The sequence below is a fragment of the Thamnophis elegans genome, chromosome 4 (genome assembly GCF_009769535.1).
Source record: "Thamnophis elegans isolate rThaEle1 chromosome 4, rThaEle1.pri, whole genome shotgun sequence".
In the NCBI taxonomy this organism is placed as follows: Eukaryota; Metazoa; Chordata; class Lepidosauria; order Squamata; family Colubridae; genus Thamnophis; species Thamnophis elegans.
The window spans coordinates 130,727,442-130,749,506 of NC_045544.1; the positions used below are offsets into that span (position 1 = coordinate 130,727,442).

General features: G+C 41.2%; 1 protein-coding gene across 3 annotated transcripts in view; it reads right to left on the reverse strand.

Annotated features, from left to right (window-relative positions):
• Positions 1 to 11,303, reverse strand: part of NLK (nemo like kinase) — a 116,379-nt gene extending 105,076 nt beyond the window's left edge. Inside the window, exon 1 of one of the 3 annotated variants that reach the window (XM_032215071.1) lies at positions 11,225 to 11,303. Coding sequence is in view for 2 of the 3 variants with exons in the window: in XM_032215068.1 (XP_032070959.1) it covers positions 8,450 to 8,904 (455 nt within the window). In the remaining variant the exon portion in view is untranslated. Of the gene's footprint in view, positions 1 to 8,449; positions 11,135 to 11,224 lie in introns of those variants that run through there. The other 2 variants (XM_032215068.1, XM_032215067.1) reach the window with 2 other exon arrangements.
• Positions 11,304 to 22,065: the final 10,762 nt, after the last annotated feature.

Below are 22,065 nucleotides of genomic sequence, written 5' to 3' on the forward strand. Positions count from 1 at the left end.
GAACTAACGATTAGGGATTGAAAGTTCCTAGAAATGCCATGGTATTTATGAACTAGGTCCATAAATAGGTCCATATTGAATTATTTTAATGGTTAAGAAGTTGCAATTCCCTTAGGCTATCCATTGAATTACTTCTAAAATGACATGAAATGAAGACTTTTTCAATGACTTTATCAATATAGGGAAATAATTTACTTACATGAAGCAAGAAGGGAAAATTCACACAGAATTTCTGTAAGCAAAAATTCACAAATGGACAAGCTATTTTAGTTAGGTCACATTTGCAGAAAATTTCTTTCTGTATTGAAACCTGAAGAAAATCAAAACTCGTAAGGTGTATATCATAAGTAGGACATTTATTTTAGAACACCAGAATAGCCTCAAAGCAATGTGATAAAAATAATGAGTATTCTTTTAAAAGTTAGGTTCACCTTGTTCACTGGTTTGTCACATGCTCACTAAGGAACTGGATTGCTTGCCCCAGGCATTACCACAATTTCCCTCCAAGCAACAAACAGATCAAGCTGACACAGTCATTCAGGAAATCACACTGCTTTGGCATTAAATGCTCCAGACAACAAAAGGACTTGCTACATAATCATACAAACATAAGAATGTTCTACATGCAAGCATTTGGCATAGTTATTTCATTTTGAAATAGTACTTTAAAAGCTTAAAATAGTACTTTATATGGTTGAAAGTGTGCATTGAGTAATGAAACACAGTTTTACACGCAGCCATGATCTGTGAAAACATAACTGTCATTTTCTGTATTCTTTCTAGAGTCTCAACATCTTTTTATAGTGTGACAACCAAAACTGGATGTAGTATTCCAAGGGTGTCTTGCCAAGGCATTATAAAGTGATACTAACACTTTACATGATCTTGATTCTATCCCTCTGTTAATGCAGCCTAGGATGGTGTTGGCTTTTTGATTCATACAATACAATCATTCAGCTCCTCTTTCTTCTTCCTGATTGTTTTTCATCTTTTATTACATTCCTTATCTTCCTGGTTTAAAATAGGAAGACGGTATTTTTCAGTTATTCCAGAGAGGTCCAAGACTATCAGGTACATAATAAAACATGAGATAACGGCAGCAAGACTGTTGGTGGCGCAATACTGGAAGAAGGAAGATTTGCCTACTATTCAAGAATGGACATTAAAAGTAACAAACCTAGCAGAGATGGCTAAAATATTAGCATATCTCAAGGATCACTCAAATGAGAGATATAAACTGGAGTGGAGAAGATGGATTGACTATACTCAAAATAAATATGGGACTAAGAAATTTCAGATAGTTTATGACTGAAGAAACAAGGAATGATATAATCTGTTTAGACTTAGCCTAGCAAAGAGGAGTTAAAGCTCAAATGAAAGATGATACCAACTTTATTTTTAAGTTTATTTTAGAACATCTTTGTTAAAGATTTATACCCTGTATTGGTTCTGGGAAGTGAGGGGGGGAAGGTTGGGGGGGCTGGGGGGGGAGGGCAGGGGGGGAGATAAACATTTGTAAAAGTTTTTTTTCCTAAGATTTTCAATAAAAAACTATGAGATAATATTATCAATATTATATTTTTGTAGGTACTGGTATTACATTTGTTTATCACAGCTAACACAGGTAGTCCTTGACTTACAACAGTTCATTTAGCAACCATTCAAAATTACGATGGTGCTGAAAAAATGTGATCCCCTTTTGTGACCTCCTGACAAGCAAAGCCAATGGGGAAACCAGATTCACTTAACAATCTTGTTACTAATTTAAGAACTGCAGTGATTCACTTAACAAATGTGGCGAGAAAAGTTGTAAAATGGGGCAAAACTCACTTAACATTTTTTTTACTTATCAACATAAACATTGTGTTCAATTATGGTCATAAGTTGAGGACTACCTGTATTTTGTGTCAAAATACTGGTTACATAAATCAACCATTCTGTATCTGAAACACTAAATTTTAACCTTTTGTTTGTGCCTTTGAGTCACTCCTGGTGACTACCTGGATTAATTCTTTTAGTTTTCTTGGTAAAATTTTCAGAAGTGCTTTGTTATTGACTTCTTTCTAGAGTTGACAAAAAGTGACTGGCCATGTTCATCCAGCTAGCTTTGTGTCTAAGTCTGGAGTAAAATTCATGGTCTCAGTGTTTTAAGGCAATGCCTTAACCATTACTGTACATGAAACCGGCTCTCAGAATCCTGCTTTCAAGTCAGTTTTGGCTCCTGGTGACTGTTCCCCTATGTTTGGTAGCAGTATTCAGGAATGGGTAACCACTGCCTTCTTTCTAAGAGTGAGAAAAGTGACCAGCCCAAGATCACTCAACTGGCTTTGTTACCAACAAAGAACTAAAACTCACCATTGGTTTTTTCATGTCTTGATGTTTTAATCATTGTACCAAATTGGCATTTTGCTACTGAAAACCAGGGCAAATAATCTGTATTTCTTTTAAACCCTAAACCGTAGAAAATTCAAAAATGATTCAGAAGGGAAATGAAGAAGCAGTGGGCTTTTTAAACCAAACGGTTCTGCTATTAAAAAAAAAAGAAACTTTAACAAAAAGATGCTTTCATACAGAAATAACTGAAATGTGGCATCACATCCTCCACGAGAATCTTAACTAGGCCAGTGAATAATGGAATCTGTCATGGAATCAAGTATCTACTGAAAATATTAATCAGAAACAGACAACATATATAACTCTAAATATTGGTAAATGAAAACCTCACCCATGTTAAATTGTGAGGGATGCTGAAAGCTGCATTTCATCAACATATGGAGGGTCTTGGTTGATGGTCTCTGGTGAGACAGATTTTAAAAACTTTTATCTTCACTTACCGTAATTTAGAAAATGAGTGTCTAAATTCTTTTCAGATAAGCCAAACAAACATTATGTAACTTTTCCAGCACTTTTTTGTTTCTTTTAATACTTTTTGGAATTATTGCATTTTAAATGATTCATGTAGTATGGACTATCTACAGTTAATTGCAATTTATTGTAGCCAATATAAAATAGCATAAGGAAACATCAACTGTCCTTTTCAGTGCAAAAACAAGAGTTAGTAAATTTGAGCTTATGTACTGTATTTCTGACATCTTAAACAGAGAAGACATAAACTAAACCTAATCAAAAGTTGTTTTTTGTTTTTTTTCAGTTCAGTAACAGTAGGCTATTCAATCCTTAAAAGCCCATTGATTCCATTACAATATGTACACTACCTATGCTAGAAGACCATTCTAAAGAACCCAACATTTTACCAGCACTAATGGGGAAAAAGGACAACTGACCTAATTTGATAGCAATGAACATTCTGCTCTGGAGTCAGCTTCAAACTGCAATTGCATATTATTTCTCACACATAGCTGATTTTCTAGCACAGAGAATATTAAAACCATAGCATGCTTTATCTTACTATAACACACAAGTTTCCAAACTGAAATCCGGTCTTAAAGTATTGTGTCCCTCAAAAAGTTTAAAGAATGACAAGTTTAAAATTAGAATTTTATTTTAAACTTGTAGAATAATATGAAAAGGAAAGGATAAGTAATGTAGATACTGCCATACACTTTACTGAAATAGACTCCTTTCGTAGGACTTAAACACAATTTTTTGTGCATAAAGTATATGCCTCTGAAACAGTTTAATATACATATTAAATACTCATTTGCAATTGCTCTACTGATATAAGAACATGTAAGGAGGGTCAACTCTAACATATGAATATTTTACTAAGGATTAAATTTTAGCAGTAAAAAATCCAGAAGTGTTAGATATTATGTTCATTTTAAACTATGGTTTAGAAAGATAGGTTATGCAAATATTTGCTTTACATTGTTTCAGTATTTTTAATAGAAAAGACACTTGTGGATCAGAAAGGTCGGTAATTTGGCGGTTCAAATCCCTAGTTCAGGTCTCCTGCGTGAGCAGGGGGTTGGATTAGATGTCCTCCAAGATCCCTTCCAACTCTGTTACTGTTTACTTTCTAAATCATTTTTAAAATAAATTGAATTGGAAATATAGTACCATAATTAAATGTCTAATATTAAAAAGTAGTTCTATTTTATCTATTATTTTCTTAAATAACAGATTTAGGAAACAAATTTATTTTTATTTTTTTAATTAAATTTATGGCTGCTCAATCAAAATGTGGTGAGACAGTGTACAACAACAAAACTTAAAAAAGAACCACATAATATTAAAACATGTACAATATATAAACATGCATATATTGTAGAATATAAAATGGGGATCAGCATCATAATTTTAAAAAAGAACAATCATAAGGGAACTCCATTCAACTAGCCCCAAACAAATGGGGAAAACTAAGTCTTATCTTCTAGGGACGCAGTGACTCAGTGGCTAAGACGCTGAGCTTGTCGATCAGAAAGTTTGGCAATTCGAAGGTTCGAATCCCTACCGCCGTGTAACAGAGTCAGCTCCCATTACTTGTCCCAGCTTCTGCCAACCTAGCAGTTCAAAAGCAGGTAAAAATGTAAGTAGAAAAAATAGGAACCACCTTTGATGGGAAGGTAACAGCATTCCGTGCGCCTTCGGCATTTAGTCATGCCGGCCATATGACCATGGAGATGTCTTTAGACAGCGTTGGCTCTTTGGCTTTGAAACGGAGATGAGTACCACAGGGGAACCAGTACCTTTACCTTTTTAAGATCTGCAGAATTGTGGACTGTTATATATACAGTGTGGGGTAGAGATTGTTCTAGAGAACGGGGCAGCCATTCAAAAGTCATACTTCTTAAGTCCTATAAGTGACAAGATCCAAAAAAAGGAGACCAAGAACATTCCTTCCTTGTGAGAACTTGTGGGGCAGATAGATGTTCTTGGGCTAAGGTAGTTCCAAGTAACTGAATCCCATTTTCTGTAGCGTTTTAAAGGTCATATTCAGCATCTTGAGTTGCACCCAAAGCCTACTAAAAGTTAGTGCGGCTTGTGAAGTAGTGATGTTGCACAGGTGTGACATAATTATCCATGCTGCTACATTCTGGACTAACTGATGCTTCCAGAATGGTTTTCAGGGGCAGCTACACATACTGCATATTGCAGAGTCCAACTGGGAAGTGACTAAGGCGTGAGTCTTGACCATGAACAGGGCCTCACATCCCAGGAATTAGCACAACTGGCCACGGCGGCCACCTGTTCTTTGAGTCAAGAAAAAACCCAGATTGCGTACTTCAGGTGTACTCTGAATGGCATAGGTATTAGTATAAGTATTCAATAAATAATAAAATTTAAAACCGTGACTCTCTGAACAATCTAATTTAATTTGAAATTCAATTTAACTAATAAAAGATAAAATCACAACAAAGTTCGTTTCCTATACATTATCTCAGTAAAATTATATTCAACTCTACAGAAACATACTTCTTCTGAAGTAGATTTAGCCTGTATTTATGTCACTGTACAAATATTCCAATACTAGAAAAGTAATTTTTATAAGTTGCTTAATAAAGTGAAAATGAAAAGTATTATACTTGCCATGGTTGAATCTTTAGAAACTTGTGTCACTTTAAAAAACAAAAACCTCAGACTCTTTTTACAAGCTTTCAGTCCCTTACAAATTACTTCAAAGATACACCGCACATCTTTGTTAGAGATATAAAACCAATCCAGAGCAAAAAGTCCAATTCTCACGGAGGTGATAAAATGTGCACCACAGTTTTACCATCTCAGACTGCAATTGAGGACACACATGACTGAATGGGAAATGTCACCAAGAACAATCCTGAGCCTACCTGCAAATATGTCATTTCTCTAAATGTAGAGCTATTTCTTTCAGCATGTAAGTTCTGAGTTTGTTTTTTAAAGCGGAGATACAGTATTCTTCAAACTAAAAAGAGCAGTTTTTGTTTATATGTGACTGTTGACAAAATAAATATAATAAATCTGGATTATACGGAGCAAAAGAAAATTTTCTGTATTTATCTATTTTGATGACCAAAGATCAAGCAAACGAGATCAAGTGGTAGAAAGAGCATTAAAATAGATCCATCTGATGAAGTGGAAATGATGCATGAAAGCACATGTGACAATAAATGTGTTAGACTTTAAAAAGCCACAAGGCTCTTTATGTTGTCTTTGTACAATAGGATTTTTACCTCTCCAAACTTTTATAATTAAAAATGTTGTATTTTCTAAGTAATAATTCTTAAAATCATATTATAAATTAACAGCTTTCTATATATTATTGTATTTAAGTTTTTAAAAGCTGTTGAATTGTATTGTAATAAATTCATTTTGCTAAAGTATTCTCATTATGATATACAACGTATCAATCATTTTAAACTGCTATCTAACAAGCTAAACCATAAGGATTAAAAATAATGCAAGCATATTTTTCAACAGAGAAGAAATAAAACAGCGAAGACTTAGAAAACTAAAATATATAATATTTACCAAAGTTCATTTTCACGGCATTTAATAAACAGGTATAGATCTGAGGGCAGCATAAAATAAATCAAGTATAAACCATGGAAGAAGGTGACAATCAATTTTAATTTTAAATTTCTCTCTTAATTTCAGAAGCATATAAGCAGTATAGCAAATACATTTAACATAATTTTCATTTGTGATGTGGGAAAATTCACAAAGTGTAAAGCAAGGCATGTATTTAAGTTTTTTAAATGATGAAACCTGTTTAAGCAATATATTTGCATATTTTTAGTCACCAATCTAATCTAAAACCAACTGTGCTTTAGCTGTCAAAATCACTCTGTTCCAAAGCACTCAATTACAATACATATTAATCCAGTGAATTACAGCATTAATATATGCAATGGTTTTAGTTCAGCACTGTCATAGTATGACAGCTAAAGCAAGCAAAGCATTCCTTAAAGGACAAAAGACAAATTTTGCTGAATCAAGAATTGTTATTCTGGTGGTATCAGAATACAAAATAAAAAGGATAGCTTTTTTGGGATCACTTTAGTGGGCCACTGAAAAGCTCTTCAGCTGTCTAATTTCTGACTCTGTTTTAAATAAAATTGAACGTTTATTCATGCACATATGGCTTCATGTCTCAATATAGGAAAACAAGTTATAAATATGTATTCCTATAAAAGATAAAAGGCAAACATATTTTATAAAAATCTAAATGGCTTTTTGGTTAATACTTGGTATAAAAAGCAAAATGTGAGGGAAGTAACATAAGTAACTTTTTTTCTTTAAAACATATATCCACTATGAGAGGTAAACCAAGCAGGGAACTATTAAATCCTGAAATTCGTACAAAGGTGGTATAAATACATAAATAAATAAATTCTTTTCGCAGAGTTCATGCAGGTTGTGCCATGGTGACAGGATCATATCCAACCAAAACAAGATGGAAAAATCCATTGGGTGAGGCATAAAGAACTGAGATCACAAAGTAAGATTATACATTATGTGCTATTGCAGTGGAAATGCAGGCTCCAACCACCTGCCAAGACCAAAGTCCAAAATAAATTGTTTCCAATGCCTCAGCCAGTTATTAAATAAAAAAATAATCAAGAAATAAATTCAGTTGTTTTTATTTATAATTAAAAATAGATGGATGGAATGCTAATTTTTCTATGATAAAAGCTGCAGTAATAATATATAGCCTGGTTTTATAAAGCAATATAGACTTTTCTAAAATAAAAATGTAAATGTAACCATGCAGCATTCACCTTGAAGTAATGTTACAAAGTAGGCAGTAATCTTATATATTTCCAAACACCCACAGAGATATCCATAACGAGCCATGATGACTTCAAAATGACAACTCTTGCATGATACATAATTAAAGTGACTAAGTTATGAACTATCTTGATATGCGATAGGCACAGTATGTTAAATCATATTATTTGTATAATGACATCATTATACATTTGTCATCATCACCCCTCCCCCCATAAATGTATTTTGCTTCAATAAGCTACATGCCACTGAATTTAGTGGGGCTTCTATATGAACTGAGACTCAAAGGATGAAACTATTAAGCTGAAGTTATAGTACTGAAAAAGTTTTGGAAAGTCAACTTCCAAGCACAGAAACATGGGTAACATGCTACCGGAAGGATAAAAACACCAGCTTCCACTTCGAAATGCTTGCAACCTTCAAACTGGAAAAATGTTTACGGACCTCCTTGCAAAAATACAGGTCAATCAAAAAGTTAAATCCTTATAGATGACAATGTTGGGGCACAACCTCTTTTCCTCCAAAGTAAAATATATCAATCAAAACATCACAAAGTTAGTCATTTTGGTGTAATGAATTTGCATTCATTATAATTTAAAAAATATTAAAATAAATTCGAACTGAAATCTTCTATATCACATCCCTTAGCTAGCTTTTTAACATTAACAGGTTTGCAAGGAAACTTGTTGAAAAATCCTCAAGCACTCCAGCCTGAATTACAATATATTACATTGTGGCTTAGAAACCACTATGGTACAAGAGCTTTGCTCCCTTTACTCACCAGACAACACCAAAGGCTCCATATCCAATAGGCCTGTCTGGTTCAATATCCAGTTGTTGTTGTGAATGATGAGTATGCTGATGATGGTGCGCTTTAACTGCAGCAGCTGCTGCAGCTTGTACCTGAGCTGGGGCCGCTGCTGCCGGTCCAGGTGCTTGACCTGGTGCCGGGGATGGAAAATATGGCTGCTGCTGCCCTGGATTTAACATGGCGGCGGCGGCTGCTGCTGCTGCAGCTGCCGCCGCTGAAGAACTATGTTGCTGTACAGGATGTACTGCGGCTGCAGAACCTGGGTGCAAGTGGTGTTGAGAATGGTGATGGTGATGGAGATGAGGAGGGGGAAGGTGAGGAAGGTGATGGTGGTGATGGTGGTGGTGACCTGCTGCTGCTGCAGATGTACCGCCATTGTAAGCCGCCATCATTTTTGCGTTGACTGTAGCACTACAAAGAGACATTCAAGATGATGCCCTCTGATTGGATAACAACTGGGTCAAGCTGTCATTTGGCCACAAAAATGAAGTTTACTACACTTTCCTAAACAAGTTGCCCACCTTCAAAAACATGGAGCTCAACAGGCCTTTATGTCTTCATCAATCTGAGAAAATGGAGGCTTGTATATGTGCGTATGAGCATGCAATAAACCCCCTTCCCCCAAGATGGCTGGTGCAGTTGGTACTAAAATGCCATACCTCCTCCACTTCAACTGGGCCAGTCTTGAAATTTCAACTCAATCCCCCTCCCCTCCAGAAAAAGGATGCAAGTTCACCCCCCTAAAAAATGTTAGGCGTACTGACAAACCCACCCCTTCCATTCCCACATCCTTTTCATTTATCTTGTCAAAACATGTAGGATGCTGAAGGCCTTCTACAGCTTTCCTCCTTTCTGCTCTGGATATACATCCATCTACCTTTTATATTAAATTTGGAAATACATGAACAACTTCCACAGAGTTAAACAGTTCAAGAGACATCAAGTCAGTGGAAATGAAAGTTTCCAAAATTAATAAGGGAAAGGAAATTAGGAAAGAATGGAAGAATGGGATTGACAATTAAAAATGGAGGGGGAAACAGAACAAAGGAAATAAACTGAAGATTTAAAATTTGGAAGCTAAATAAGGCAATTTAAATTATCAATAAAGAACATAAGGTTGCAAGAAGTTGATAGAGAAGATTAAAGGAAAAGCTAGTGGCAGAAAATAGAACAGTGAAAGAACAAGCAAGAAAACAAGACTGCAAAAAGGAATGTGAAGCAATCAGGTGTGATTTAAAAAAAATAGTGTAAAGAATAAAGAACATAAAGGGAAAAGAAGGAAACTATAGAAAAACAAGGAGAATGGATTTGAAATGAATGGATTTAAAATATTTAAAAGTAATAGAATGAAGTGGCAAGAAAGGAGGCCAAATTCTACAAGACAAACACCTTTTAAGAGTGAGAAGAAAGAAATACAGGTAAAAACTGGTAAGCAGTTGAAAAAAAGATGGAAAATGTCAAAGTAAAAAAACGGGAAATAGAACACGTTAAAAAGGAGAAAACATTAAAGGGTGCAAAAATATAAGAGGAAACAATTTCTTACTTCAAGAAAAAAGAGTTTGTGAAGCAAAAGCATAGATACAGTGTACTAAACAAAGATGAACAGCATACTTAAACGGTTGAAAAGACCAACTTTCTTTAAAGCAGAGAGAAAGCCTGCTGTGTGAATATGTGTAAAAGCAGGCAATAAACAATTAAAATGGGAAACAGAAGTGGAAGAAAAGGAAAATTGGGTCTTGAATTAGAGGTGAAGAAGACCGATAAGGGGGGGGGGGAAAGGCAAGGAGAGTTGAAATTTTCTGAAAAATCTAGATTTGAAGTGCAAGAGAAACTCTTGTACCTTAAAGGGTTGGAAGAGTAGCATGAAAACTGGGAAAGAGAATGAATGGAAAGCGCAAAGAGAGAAGAAAAGAAACTGACAGTGCTGGGGGGGGGACCTCAAACAGGTGACAGAAAGGAAGGGATGGGATGGATGAGACAAGGAAAGGGGGTGACAGAAAAGCCAGCAGCAGAAAGAGGAAGCACCCAGGGACGCTCTTGAGACTCCTCAGCCCAATCACCCAGTCCCTCCCCCCGAACCTTTTCCTAGACCCGTCTCCCTTTGGCTAGGTGGGCGCTCTTGCCTGACAGCCTGACCCAGTGCTTGGAGAGGGGGGGGGGAGGCGAGCGCAGGGGGGGGGGAAGCGGGTGGGGGGCGCGCGGGAGAGGCGGTCGGTGGAAGGAGCAGCGCGTCGCCTTCGTCACCGGTGGCGTCTACAGATCCCCCCCTCCCCACGGCGGAGAAGCCACAGGCGGGATGAGGATGGATGGAGGAGGGAAGGAAAGGGCGGGGGGATGCGGGCGCGGGGGAAGCGCCTCAGCTGGGTCCCTCCTGAGGGGGGCGCGGGAGGGATGAGGAGAGAGGCGGGCGAGCGGGGGGTCACTCGGGGCCCACAGCGCCGCCCCACGTAGTCTCAGACGGCGCCCCCCCCACGCCTCCTCCACTGGCAGCCGTGGCCGCCTCCTCGTCTTCCTCCGTCGTCCCCTCGGGCCGCCGGACCGGCCGCCGCGACTCCTCGTCGCCGCCACCTCCTTCTCCTCACGGGAGCCCCAGAGCGGAGCGTAGAGCGAAAGAGCGGCGGGGACGCGCATGCGCGCGCCCTGCCGCCCTTCGCTTAACTCCCCCCCCCTTCGCCTTTTCCCATCGCTCGGACGGCGCGCGCGCGGCATTCGCGCTTGGGGCGCGCGCGCGCTCATCCTCCCCACCTCTGTCCTTCCAACCAATAGGAAGCATCTCTCGGCAGGCTGCGCCGGAGCCGTCTCGTCCAATCTCAAAGAAGCGGTTCAACCCACACACAGCGGGACTCGGCTTCGACGGCTCTCAGTGCACGAAAAGGATCACAGGCGAGGGGTGGGGGAAAAGAGCCTCCGCCTTGCGGCCAATGAAACGAGTCCTTCTCCGTTCTCGGTCCCACCCTCCACGTTCTTTTTGCCAACGAGACCCCGCGAGACTCTCTCACCTCACGCAACCCTCACCTAGATTTTTAGTTCGTGGAATGCAAAAAGGAGAAAACGGGCGGGCTGCCGAAGATTGATTGGTTGGTCCCGCCTCAATTTGAAGGTTTATAACCAATCAAGATATAGAGACTATGTGACCGATACCAATAGGGGCTCGGAAATGTTTTATTTTAATGTCTCGGGCACCAAAGGTCGATCCCCTGCCACGGGCTTCGTTTTAAAGGGACCAAGAATTAAATACTTAATAAGGGAGCGCCTCTGTTTGACCCTGAGTCTAGCCAATCACAGGAATAAGAGGCGGGGTTAGCTGAGGACATTGCCCCACGGTGAGAAAAGCGAAGCTGGGATTCCTTGGCCGGTTTCGCTTGCGAGGAGGGGCGGAGCTAAGCGGGAGCTGTGAAGAGAGGCTTTGCAAGGAGGAGGATCTCAGTAAGGAAGAATATATCTTAGAACAGTTTTTTAAAAAAACTTTTTTTTCCTCAGGACCCTTCCCACTCTTAAAAATTGTGGAGAACCTGAAAAGAGCTTTTATTTATATGGGTTATTATTATTATTATTTTATTGTAGCTTTATTGCTCAGCCTATAAGCCATATCAAAGCACAAGTTTCACTTATCACCAATAAAATTCTATACAAACAATTTAAAATAACAGTAGGGTAAAATACAATAGTTATAGGATAAAATACAATATAATTTAATACATAAGTATGTTAAACAGAATAAAAAGACATAAAATTATATTTCGCTGTCACCCTTACAATCTACCCCAATCAGTCTCACGTATGCAGATCTCAACTGAGCCATTTTGTATAAGTACTGTGCTGTACTAATTAATTAATGGTATTTTCAGTTTCTGGCCCCACATAAAGTAAGTTGCTTTGATATGGGGATGTTTAGTGATAAACTGGGAATTACTAGAGAACTGGAATAGAGCACTTGTGGTTCACATCTTCAAAAAAAGTGGGGGGGGGACAGATCTAGGAAACTACAGGTGAGTCAACCTGACATCAATACCTGGGGAGATCCTAGAAAATATAAAACAACAAATCCATGAACACCTAAAGGCAAGCAAAGTTATAACCAGAAGCCAATATGGATTAGTCAAAAACAGATCATGCTAAACAAATCTTATTTCATTCTTTTAACAAAATGACTAAATTAGTGGAATAGTAAAATGCAGAGGACATAGTATACTTGGATTTCAGTAAGACATAACAACCTACTTTTTGATGAGCTAGAAAAATGTGGGAAAGGCACCAGATGGGTCTATGAGTGGCTGACAAATTGCACTCAATGTGCAGTCCTTAATGGAACTACCTAGAAAATAGGCTCAAGATCCAGATGGTTCTCAACAGACTTGAACACAGGGCCCTGTCTAACAAAATTAAATTCAAAGTAGAGGAAAACTAAGACTTGAGGTTTAGGCAAGAAAAAACAAATGTACTGGTACAGATTAGGTGAAATCTGGCGCAATAGCAGTAACTGTGAGGAATGTTGTAGTCCTAGTGGACAATCACTTAAATATGAGCCAGCTGTCTCTGGCAGCAGCCAAAAAGCCCAATGCCATCCTAGGTTGCATTAACAGAGGGATAGAATCAAGGTCACATGAATTAGTATCACTATAAAAGCCTTAGTAAGATCACACTGGGAATATTGCATCCAGTTTTGATCACCATGTTATAAAAAAGATATTGCGAACCTGGAACCAATACAGAAAAGAGCAACAAGGATGATTAGGGGCCAGGAGGCTAAAACATATGAAGAACCGTTGCAGGAATTGGGTATGTCTAGTCTAGTGAAAAGAAGGACTAGGGGTCGGTGGTGGGGATATGATAGCAGTGTTCCAATATTTGGGTGGCTGCAGGGCTCTAGATCAGAGGTGGGTTGTTGCCGGTTCAGCCTGGTTCGGCCAAATCGGTAGTGGAAGTTAAGCCTGGGTCGCAGAACCAGCAGCGGCCCTGGCCTGCCACGCCCCCCCAAACCGGTTCCCTCACCGCCGTTGGGCCGCTGCCATGTTAGATTTCATCAACTGCACGTGCATAGTTCATTGTAAATTATTCTGTGCATGTGCGCAGAACAATTTACATTGAAGAGTGCATGTGCGCATTGCGCGTGGGTTGCAAACCGGTGGTAAAACTGGCAGGAACCCACTCCCGCTGTAGATGTCCTGGTTCTTGGGCACAGGGACTGTCATTTCCCTGCTTTGCATCAGCTGAAACAAAGCAGCAATCACACTGAGGCCCTCCCTGCCACCTGGTATATATCGCAAGAAAATAATATATATTCATTCATGTTGAATGGACGGTGGGGAAAGGGAAAGAATAGTGGGGGGAGGTCAAAATGAAATGCAGGAAATGGAAATTTATTTCATAACGAGTGATCTGTAACATTGCATGGCATCATCCAGCCGTTGTTGTGGGTGATCAGAAGCCTGTCTGTCCTCATTATTGTTATATCACCATTGTCACGTTTGAAAGGGCATTTGCCAGGGATGCTTCAAATCCCTGGTGAGGATTGATTGATTATGTGCCATCAAGTTGTTTTCGACTCCTAGCGACCGCATAGATTTTTCTCCATCCCCTTGTGGGGGAATGCCCACAAAGATTGGGTAGATTTACAGTTTCCTCTCTTAACCTAAGAAGGATCCTGTTGGATCAGGTCCTAACCTTCTTCCCTGAAGTCTTTTGGAAACGGACAGAAAAGGAGTTACAGAAAGGCAATAATAATAATAATAATAATAATAATAACAACAACAACAACAACAACAACTAGTAACCAATGCCAAATCTGGCGAAACAACTGGCCGCTGTGATACAATTGTATAATAATAATAATAATAATAATAATAATAATAATAATAATAATAATAATATAATCCTCATCATCATCATCATCATCAGGAAACTAATGACAATGCACTACAGTTTACATCCACGTGGTGATACTGATAGACTGTACCTGCCCCTAAAATCAGGTGGCAGAGGATTATTACAAGTGAAGCAAACAGTTGAAGAAGAAAAACATACACTGGCTGATTATTTAAAAGAAAGTCAAGAATATCTATTAATCGAAGTAAAGAACAAAAATCTACTGAAGGCCCAACAGACGAAACAAGAATACAGAAAAGATGTGATAAAATCAAGAATGGAGAGTTGGCAGAACAAAGCACTGCATGGCCAATTTCTGGAAAAAATAAAAGATAAAGTGGACAGTGAACAAACTTGGTTATGGTTAACAACAGGTACATTAAAGAAAGAAACAGAGTCACTAATCCTGGCTGCGCAAGAACAAGCTATCCCCACAAATGCCATTAAGGCCAAAATCGAAAAATCCTCTGATGATGCCAAATGCAGACTTTGCAAAGAAGCTGATGCCCCACCCAGGGGCCTAGGACGTCGTAACGTATTTTCGTAATATGCGTGCAGATCCAAGCAGCTTCTCTGGATGAAGTTGAAATTAAATGAGGCATTTTCCAGGACGATTACCTTTCACCCCTGCTTTTTATACTCTCAATGCTACCACTGACAAACATTTTGAAGAAGGTGAACTGTGGATACGAACTTGCAAAGAAAGGACTGAAAATTTCGCACTTGGTAACCATGGATGATATGAAGCTGTTTGGTAAAACAAAAGCTGAACTGAATTGGTATGCAGTTTGGAATTGACAAATGTGCAACAATGGTAACCAAGGCAGGCAAGGTCCTAGAAGATGATGGGATACAACTTGAGAATGAAGAAATGATAAAGGCAGTAAAACCAGGCTACAAGCACGGGGATTTTAGAGGCCTCTGACTTAATGCATAATAAAGTCAAGGAATTAACCTCAGCCAAGTACATTCGACAAATTCGCAACATATTAAAGTCCAAACTGAGTGGAGGAAACATCATAAAAGCCATAAATACCTGGGCTATACCTGTAAAATGGGCCCCCTTTTTTTTAAAAAAAGGGCATGAATAGCTTTTAGGAGGCTTGCAGATTGCTCCTGGGGGGGGGGGGCAAATCGAGCAAAAAGCAGCCGGTTTTTCATGAAAACGGGCCCGTTTCCCCCCCCCCCCAAATGGTATGCATAGCCTTTAGGAGGCTTATAGAGTGCTCCTGGGTTCTGGAAGGGCAAAATTGAGAAAAAAAGCCCATTTTTCGCTCATTTCTTCCCTCCCTAGCCCCCAGAAACCACTCTGAAAGCCTCCTAAAGGCTATGCATGGCCATTTTGGTGAAGGGGACGGGGTTTCTGGGGGCAAAAAATGCTGTATTAAGTTTATAAGACACACCTAGATTTTCAGCTTCTTTTTTGAGGGAAAAATGTGCGTTGGCAAAAATACGGTACTTTTTTACCGAGTTAAAGGACATCTACCCTTTTCCTCTGCTTCTCCTCTTCTCAGCCCTCACCCTGGTCTCCCCAGTTTATCAATGTCATTCTTAAAATGGAGATATCTAGAAGCCAAGCTTTTTGAAATAATAGGACATTTTTGTCACTAGGCATCTGATGATCCGACTGTGGAGAATACGAAAGGAAATGGCTCTATTTTCCTGACTGGACCACACTGATTTATTGCCTGGTCTTTAACAAGTAGCCCCCATCTGCTCAGCTGTGGGATGAAGATAAGGATGTTTGAGTTGTTGCACCTCCTGGCACTAGGGATGTTGGATAAAAAGTACAACCCCAAAGAGGGAGGGTAACTCCCAGAAACGCAATTTTCTTCCCACTCCCCTTCCATCATTTCAGCTTGTGCTGCGACAGCCTCTATTTTAATATATGCCTCAGCTGAATGGACTGAAAACCAGGTATGTGTAGTGGTTAAGGCCTGTGGTGGGACTTGAATAAGTTAACAACCTGTTCTCTAGCTGGATAGGCGTGGCTGGTTGGTCATGTGACTGGGTGGGTGATGTCACTTGTCACACCCAACCCCGCCTCTCAGCCACTTGCCTCAAAGGCAGAGGTAGGATTCAGCCAATTGGGGCTAATGTCTGGCTCCACCTTTGACCATTTTTCAGCCTGCTTTTTGCCTGTTTTTGGGCCATTTTCAGGCCATTTTTGGGCTGTTTTCAGGCTGTTTTTTGGGGCTGTTTTCAGGCCATATTTCAGGTCATTTTTGCCTGGAAAATGGCCTGAAAATGGCCCAAAAAACGAGCAGGGGGAGGGCAGCCAGTGGTGGAATTTGCCAGTTTGCCAAACTGCAGAATCTTAATTACAGGTTTGCCCGAACCCGTGCAAACCGGCAGCAGCCCACCTCTGGTTAAGGCACCAGGCTAGGAACCTGTGAGTTCTAGTCCTGCCTTAGGCATGAAGGCAGCTGACTGATTTTGGGCCAATCACCAGGAGATTGTGGGTTCTAGTCCCGCCTTAGGAATGAAGGCTGGTGACTTTGGACCAATCACCAGGAGATTGTGGGTTCTAGTCCCGCCTTAGGCATGAAGGCAGCTGACTGATTTTGGGCCAATCACCAGGAGATTGTGGGTTCTAGTCCCGCCTTAGGCATGAAGGCCGGTCGGTGACTTTGGGCCAATCACCAGGAGATGGTGAGTTCTAGTCCCATTTTAGGCATGGAAGCTGGCTGGGCGATAGTTGTAAGTGCGAAGATGATCATAACTCACTTTCCTTAGTGTTGTAACTTTGGTCACTAAACGAATGATTGTAAGTCAAGGGCTACCTATACAAAGGAAACAAGGAGTCAGCAAAAAGTTTATAATGTTCTTTGGATATTTGAACTTATGAGTGCTATCACAGTGCTAAGGGAAAAGATTGGAAAGGCGTGTCTAACAGTGGCCTTCAGATATTTGAAGACATGGTAATAATACCAGTCCCAGAAGCTAAATTATTACCTCCTTTCCTAAGGCTGAAATCAATTCTACCCAAATAAATCTCAGCCTGTAAATGGCATCTCCTTTTATGCTTTTAAAAACATGCGTTATTACTCCCCATACAAATGCATAAGCAATCAGTGGTGGAAAAATAATAGCCTCGTAGAAGGAAAAGCGGAGAGAGCGAGAGATCTGTGCAGATGCTGGGAGAATGCGAAACGAATCTAAAAGCAAATGATTTTGTTAAAGCAAATAACAGATGTGAGGTTGGGGAAGAGGTAGTCGGTAGCAGATGTGTTGCTTTTATTGCAAAAAAATAAAAAATTAAAAAAACATGCTCCTTTGACAACACTGATAAATTACTCTGCTTATCAGTTCTCTCTTAGAATTCATGCCGCGGTATCATTTTGGTTTTATGAGTTTTCTTCATTCCATAATAATTTCTCGTGCACTTTTTTTTCCGAAAAAAGGCAAAAAGGGGAAAACGTTGAAGATTCGGGATTCCCCTCAAAATACAGGTCCTGTAATTTGATGCATATTTCAAGGCCTGATCCCTTCACACCTCTGAGAATAAAATGTTTCTCAACCTTCCACAGTTTTTCACTAGAAGGAAATATACAAGGTCCAGAATGCAGCCGCGCGAGCGATATTGGGTGTACCAAGATACACCCATGTCACACCTATCCTCCGCGAGCTGCACTGGCTTCCTATTGGTCTCCGAACGCATTCCAAGGTGCTGGTTATTACCTTTAAAGCCCTACAGGGCCTAGGACCCGGATATCTACGAGACCGTCTTCTGCCGCATACCTCCCAACGACCGATAAGATCACACAGGGTGGGCCTTCTCCGGGTACCGTCAACCGGACAATGTTGTCTGGCGACCCCCCGGCACAGGACCTTCTCTGTAGCCGCTCCGACCCTATGGAACGATCTACCCCCGGAGATCCGGACCCTTCCCACTCTCACGGCCTTCCGAAAGGCTACTAAAACCTGGCTATTCCGGCAGGCCTGGGGCTGTTGACCTCATGCACGAGGTCCAGCCCCACCTAGATTGAGTGTATGAAGTGATCTTTTAACCTGTTTTTATTCTCTCTATTTTAATTTTTTATTTTCGAAATGTATTTCTGTAAGCCGCCCGGAGTCCTTCGGGATTGGGCGGCCTATAAATTTATTAAACAGTTAAACAGTTACAATCTTGAGGACAGTGGGTGATAGGTGAGGTGCAATAATGAACATGACAGATAGTTCTCGACCTGTCAGCTGCCACCTTATGCTTTGCTTGTGCTTCTCTGCTATGCAGTGACAGATCGCCATGAACCGAGGGGAAGGGGAATGAAAGGGGGAATGCTTGGGGAAACAAAAGTAAGTGTGGTGCTACTGTTCTGACCTAGGCTTCCTGAGAAAGGATAAATCACAATCTTAATCCCCCCCCAAACCCTCTTTTACTTATATGGCTGTGAATTGCGGTCATTCACAGTCTGCAAGGCTTAACAAACAGTCTGTGAAGATTCTGACAGATGTCTGCTCGAGTTGCCACAGTCTTTCAGGGGAACGTTGATAAACACCCACCTTTATCTCCCTTGGAATGCTGCCAGAGACCTAATTGCCAAATGCAGAGCAAGGCCAACCTTAGCACAGAGTCAAACAGAACTTTTCAAAGCTTGAACCGACCAGATGAACTAATTGCTTCCTGCAAAAGCTCACGTCCTGTTCGCTCCTCTTCTATGTCTTATGGGAGGGGCCAATCATCTCCAAGCCTCACTCCCGAGTCGACCCCATTTTCTTAATTGTTCTTAAGAGCCGAGGTGGCGCAGTGGTTAGAGTGCAGTACTGCAGGCCACTTCAGCTGACTGTTATCTGCAGTTCGGTGGTTCAAATCTCACCGGCTCAGGGTTGACTCAGCCTTCCATCCTTCCGAGGTGGGTAAAATGAGGACCCAGACTGTGGGGGCGATATGCTGACTCTGTAAACCGCTTAGAGAGGGCTGAAAGCCCTATGAAGCGGTATATAAGTCGAACTGCTATTGCTATTGCTATTCTTGCCTCTGGCAGCTTGGTGCATGCGCACACTGGGAACAGGCTCCCGCTGTTCTTCTGATGTCAGGCTCCAGAGGCAGAAAATAACTACCAGATGGCCTTGGCCCCTTTTCTGCCTCTGACGCAGAGCCCTCGCCCGAGCCTTCCCCAGACTCCAGGTCTGGCCCATGTTCCTCCCCAACCTCCTCACTGTCTGACTCTGCTGCCAGCTCCGCAGTCTGCCAGCGGGCTACAAGAGCCACCTTGAGATGCTGCCTGAAGGTTAACCACCTGGAAGAAGGAGGAAGCTGCATACCAACCTGTGCTTGGACCGCCCTTTATGAAAGCATCTTGCCTGAACTTGATTGGTGATGCTGGGTGGGGCAGTTAGAGACAGTTAAGGAAAAAGTGCAAAGAAGAGCAACTAAGATGATTAAAGGCCTGGAGACTAAAACATATGAAGAACGGTTGCAGGATTTGGGTATGGCTAGTCTAGAAGGACTAGAGGAGACTTGATAGCAGTATTCCAGTATTTGAGAGGTGGCCACAAAGAGGAGGGGGCCAATTTATTTTCCAAAGCACCAGAAGGCAGGACAAGAAACAATGGATGGAAACTAATCAAGGAGAGAACCAGTGTAGAAACAAGGAGAAATTTCCTGACAGTTAGAACAATCAATCAGTGGAATGACTTGCCTTCGGAACTTGTGGGTGCTCCATCACTGGAGGTTTTTAAGAAGAGACTGTTGTCTGGGATGGTATAAGGTCTCCTGCTTGAGCAGGGGGTTAGACTAGAAGACCTCCAAGGTCCCTTCCAGCTCTATTCTGATTGATTGATTGATTGATTGATTAAACTTTTCCAGGCAGAACACCTTCAGGATCAAATGTCAGCAGTGATAAAAGGACAGGAGCAGGAAATCTTTATTTTTTTTCCAGCTAGGGACTCCGAGTGGGGGTCAGTCTCCCTTGCCCTGAAGGAGGAAGCCTGATATTCGGAAGCTCTTGTAGGACTTAAGCCTTCCGCTGCCACAGCAGGAGTTCCGTAATGACAGTGATTCACACTCTAATCACCTCACAGTGAGATTATTAACACTCTTTATATGGGGCTGCCTTTGAAGAGAACTTGGGACCGGGCAGCTACAGAATCTGATAGCTCATCTGTTTAGCCAGCCGGAGCAAATTTAGTGGTGTGACCTCAGTGCTACAGTCTCTGCACTGGTTACTGGCCGCCTTTGGGGTCCAGTTCCATAAATGGCTCAGCTCCCAATTACTCATAGTTCTCTCTCCCCACTGCAACAAGTTTCAATCTGCCCTGGGATTCTTCTAGGGGTTGGGTGGACAACTATGGCTCTTTTGTGACTTATGGACTTCAATACCACGGCTGGCTTAGGAATTCTGGGAGTTGAAGTCCACAGGTTATAAGGGGCACTATAGTTGCCCACTCTTGTTCTGGGAAGAAGTTGTTCTAAGGGCTGACTAGGTAGACCAAACCAACTCAATGGGAAGATTAAACCTTCTTTTGTTGAGATTGGCTATAACTGTCATGGCAAATTTATGGCATATGTCCAAGAGGTGGCACAGAGCGTCCTCTCTGAGGGCACGTGAGCTATCGCCCCAGTTCAGCTCCACCGCACATGTGCATGCACCTCCCGCCAGCCAGCTGCTCTTCGGGTCTGCTGTGCATGCGCATGGGGCGTAGCATGTGGGGAAATGCACATGCACAGGGGGCGAGGTGTGCAGGGCGTAACCACATATGCAAGGAGGGGGCATGGGTGGGGCATGCATGCACGGGAGGCAGAGTGCATGCGCAGGGGCTGTGAGTGTACTGCATTTGGGGGGGGGGTTCAGGCACATGCACGCTTTGGGCACTGGGGCCGGGAAAGGTTAGCCATCACTGGGCTATAATAACAGAATCTTGTCACTCTAATTGTGCTCGACCTCTTCTATAGGTAGGCCTTGAGTTACAACCGTTTGTTTAATGACTGTTCAAAGTTACAACAGCACTCAAAAAAGTGACTTATGACTGTTTTTGTAACTTACACCCATTGCAGCATCCCCACGGTCATGTGATCAAATTTCAGACACTTGGCAAACTGGTTCATATTTATGACGGTCGCAGTATCCCGGGGACATGTGATCCCATTTTGTGACCTTCTGACAAGTCAAAGTCAATGGGGAAGCCAGATTCATTTAACAACCAGCTGACTAAATTAGCAACTGCAGTGATTGACTTAAGCATTGTGGCAAGACAGGTTGGAAAATGGGGCAAAACTCATTTAACAACTGTCTTGCTTAGTAATGGAAATTTTGGGCTCAATTGTGGTTGTAAATCGAGGACTACCTGTAATTCAGTAGATGAGAGGAAAGTCCCTTTGAATCTTATCTGAGTTTCTGGACTTAAAAATACTTCTTTTGCTTAGATAGCAGTTCCTGCCTGCAGGTTCCTCTTCAACTTACGACCATGACTGGGACCAGAATTTCAATTTCTAAGTAAAACTAAGTAAAGTAGAACTATTGTTAAATGAATTGTGCCTGGTTTTATGGCCTTATTTGCCGTCGTTGTTAAATGGACATGTTAATTTTTTCAGCACCGTTGCAACATTGAACAGTCACTAAATGAACAGTTGTAAGTCAAGGACTACCTGTATTTGTCTAAAATTAGAATGCTGGTAGTCAGGGGTGGACTGTTATGGTCAGTTCAGAGAACCTCCAAATCCCACCCCTGGCTGGCCCCACCCACCCCATCCTGCCCCTCCCAGGAGTCTCCACGCAGCC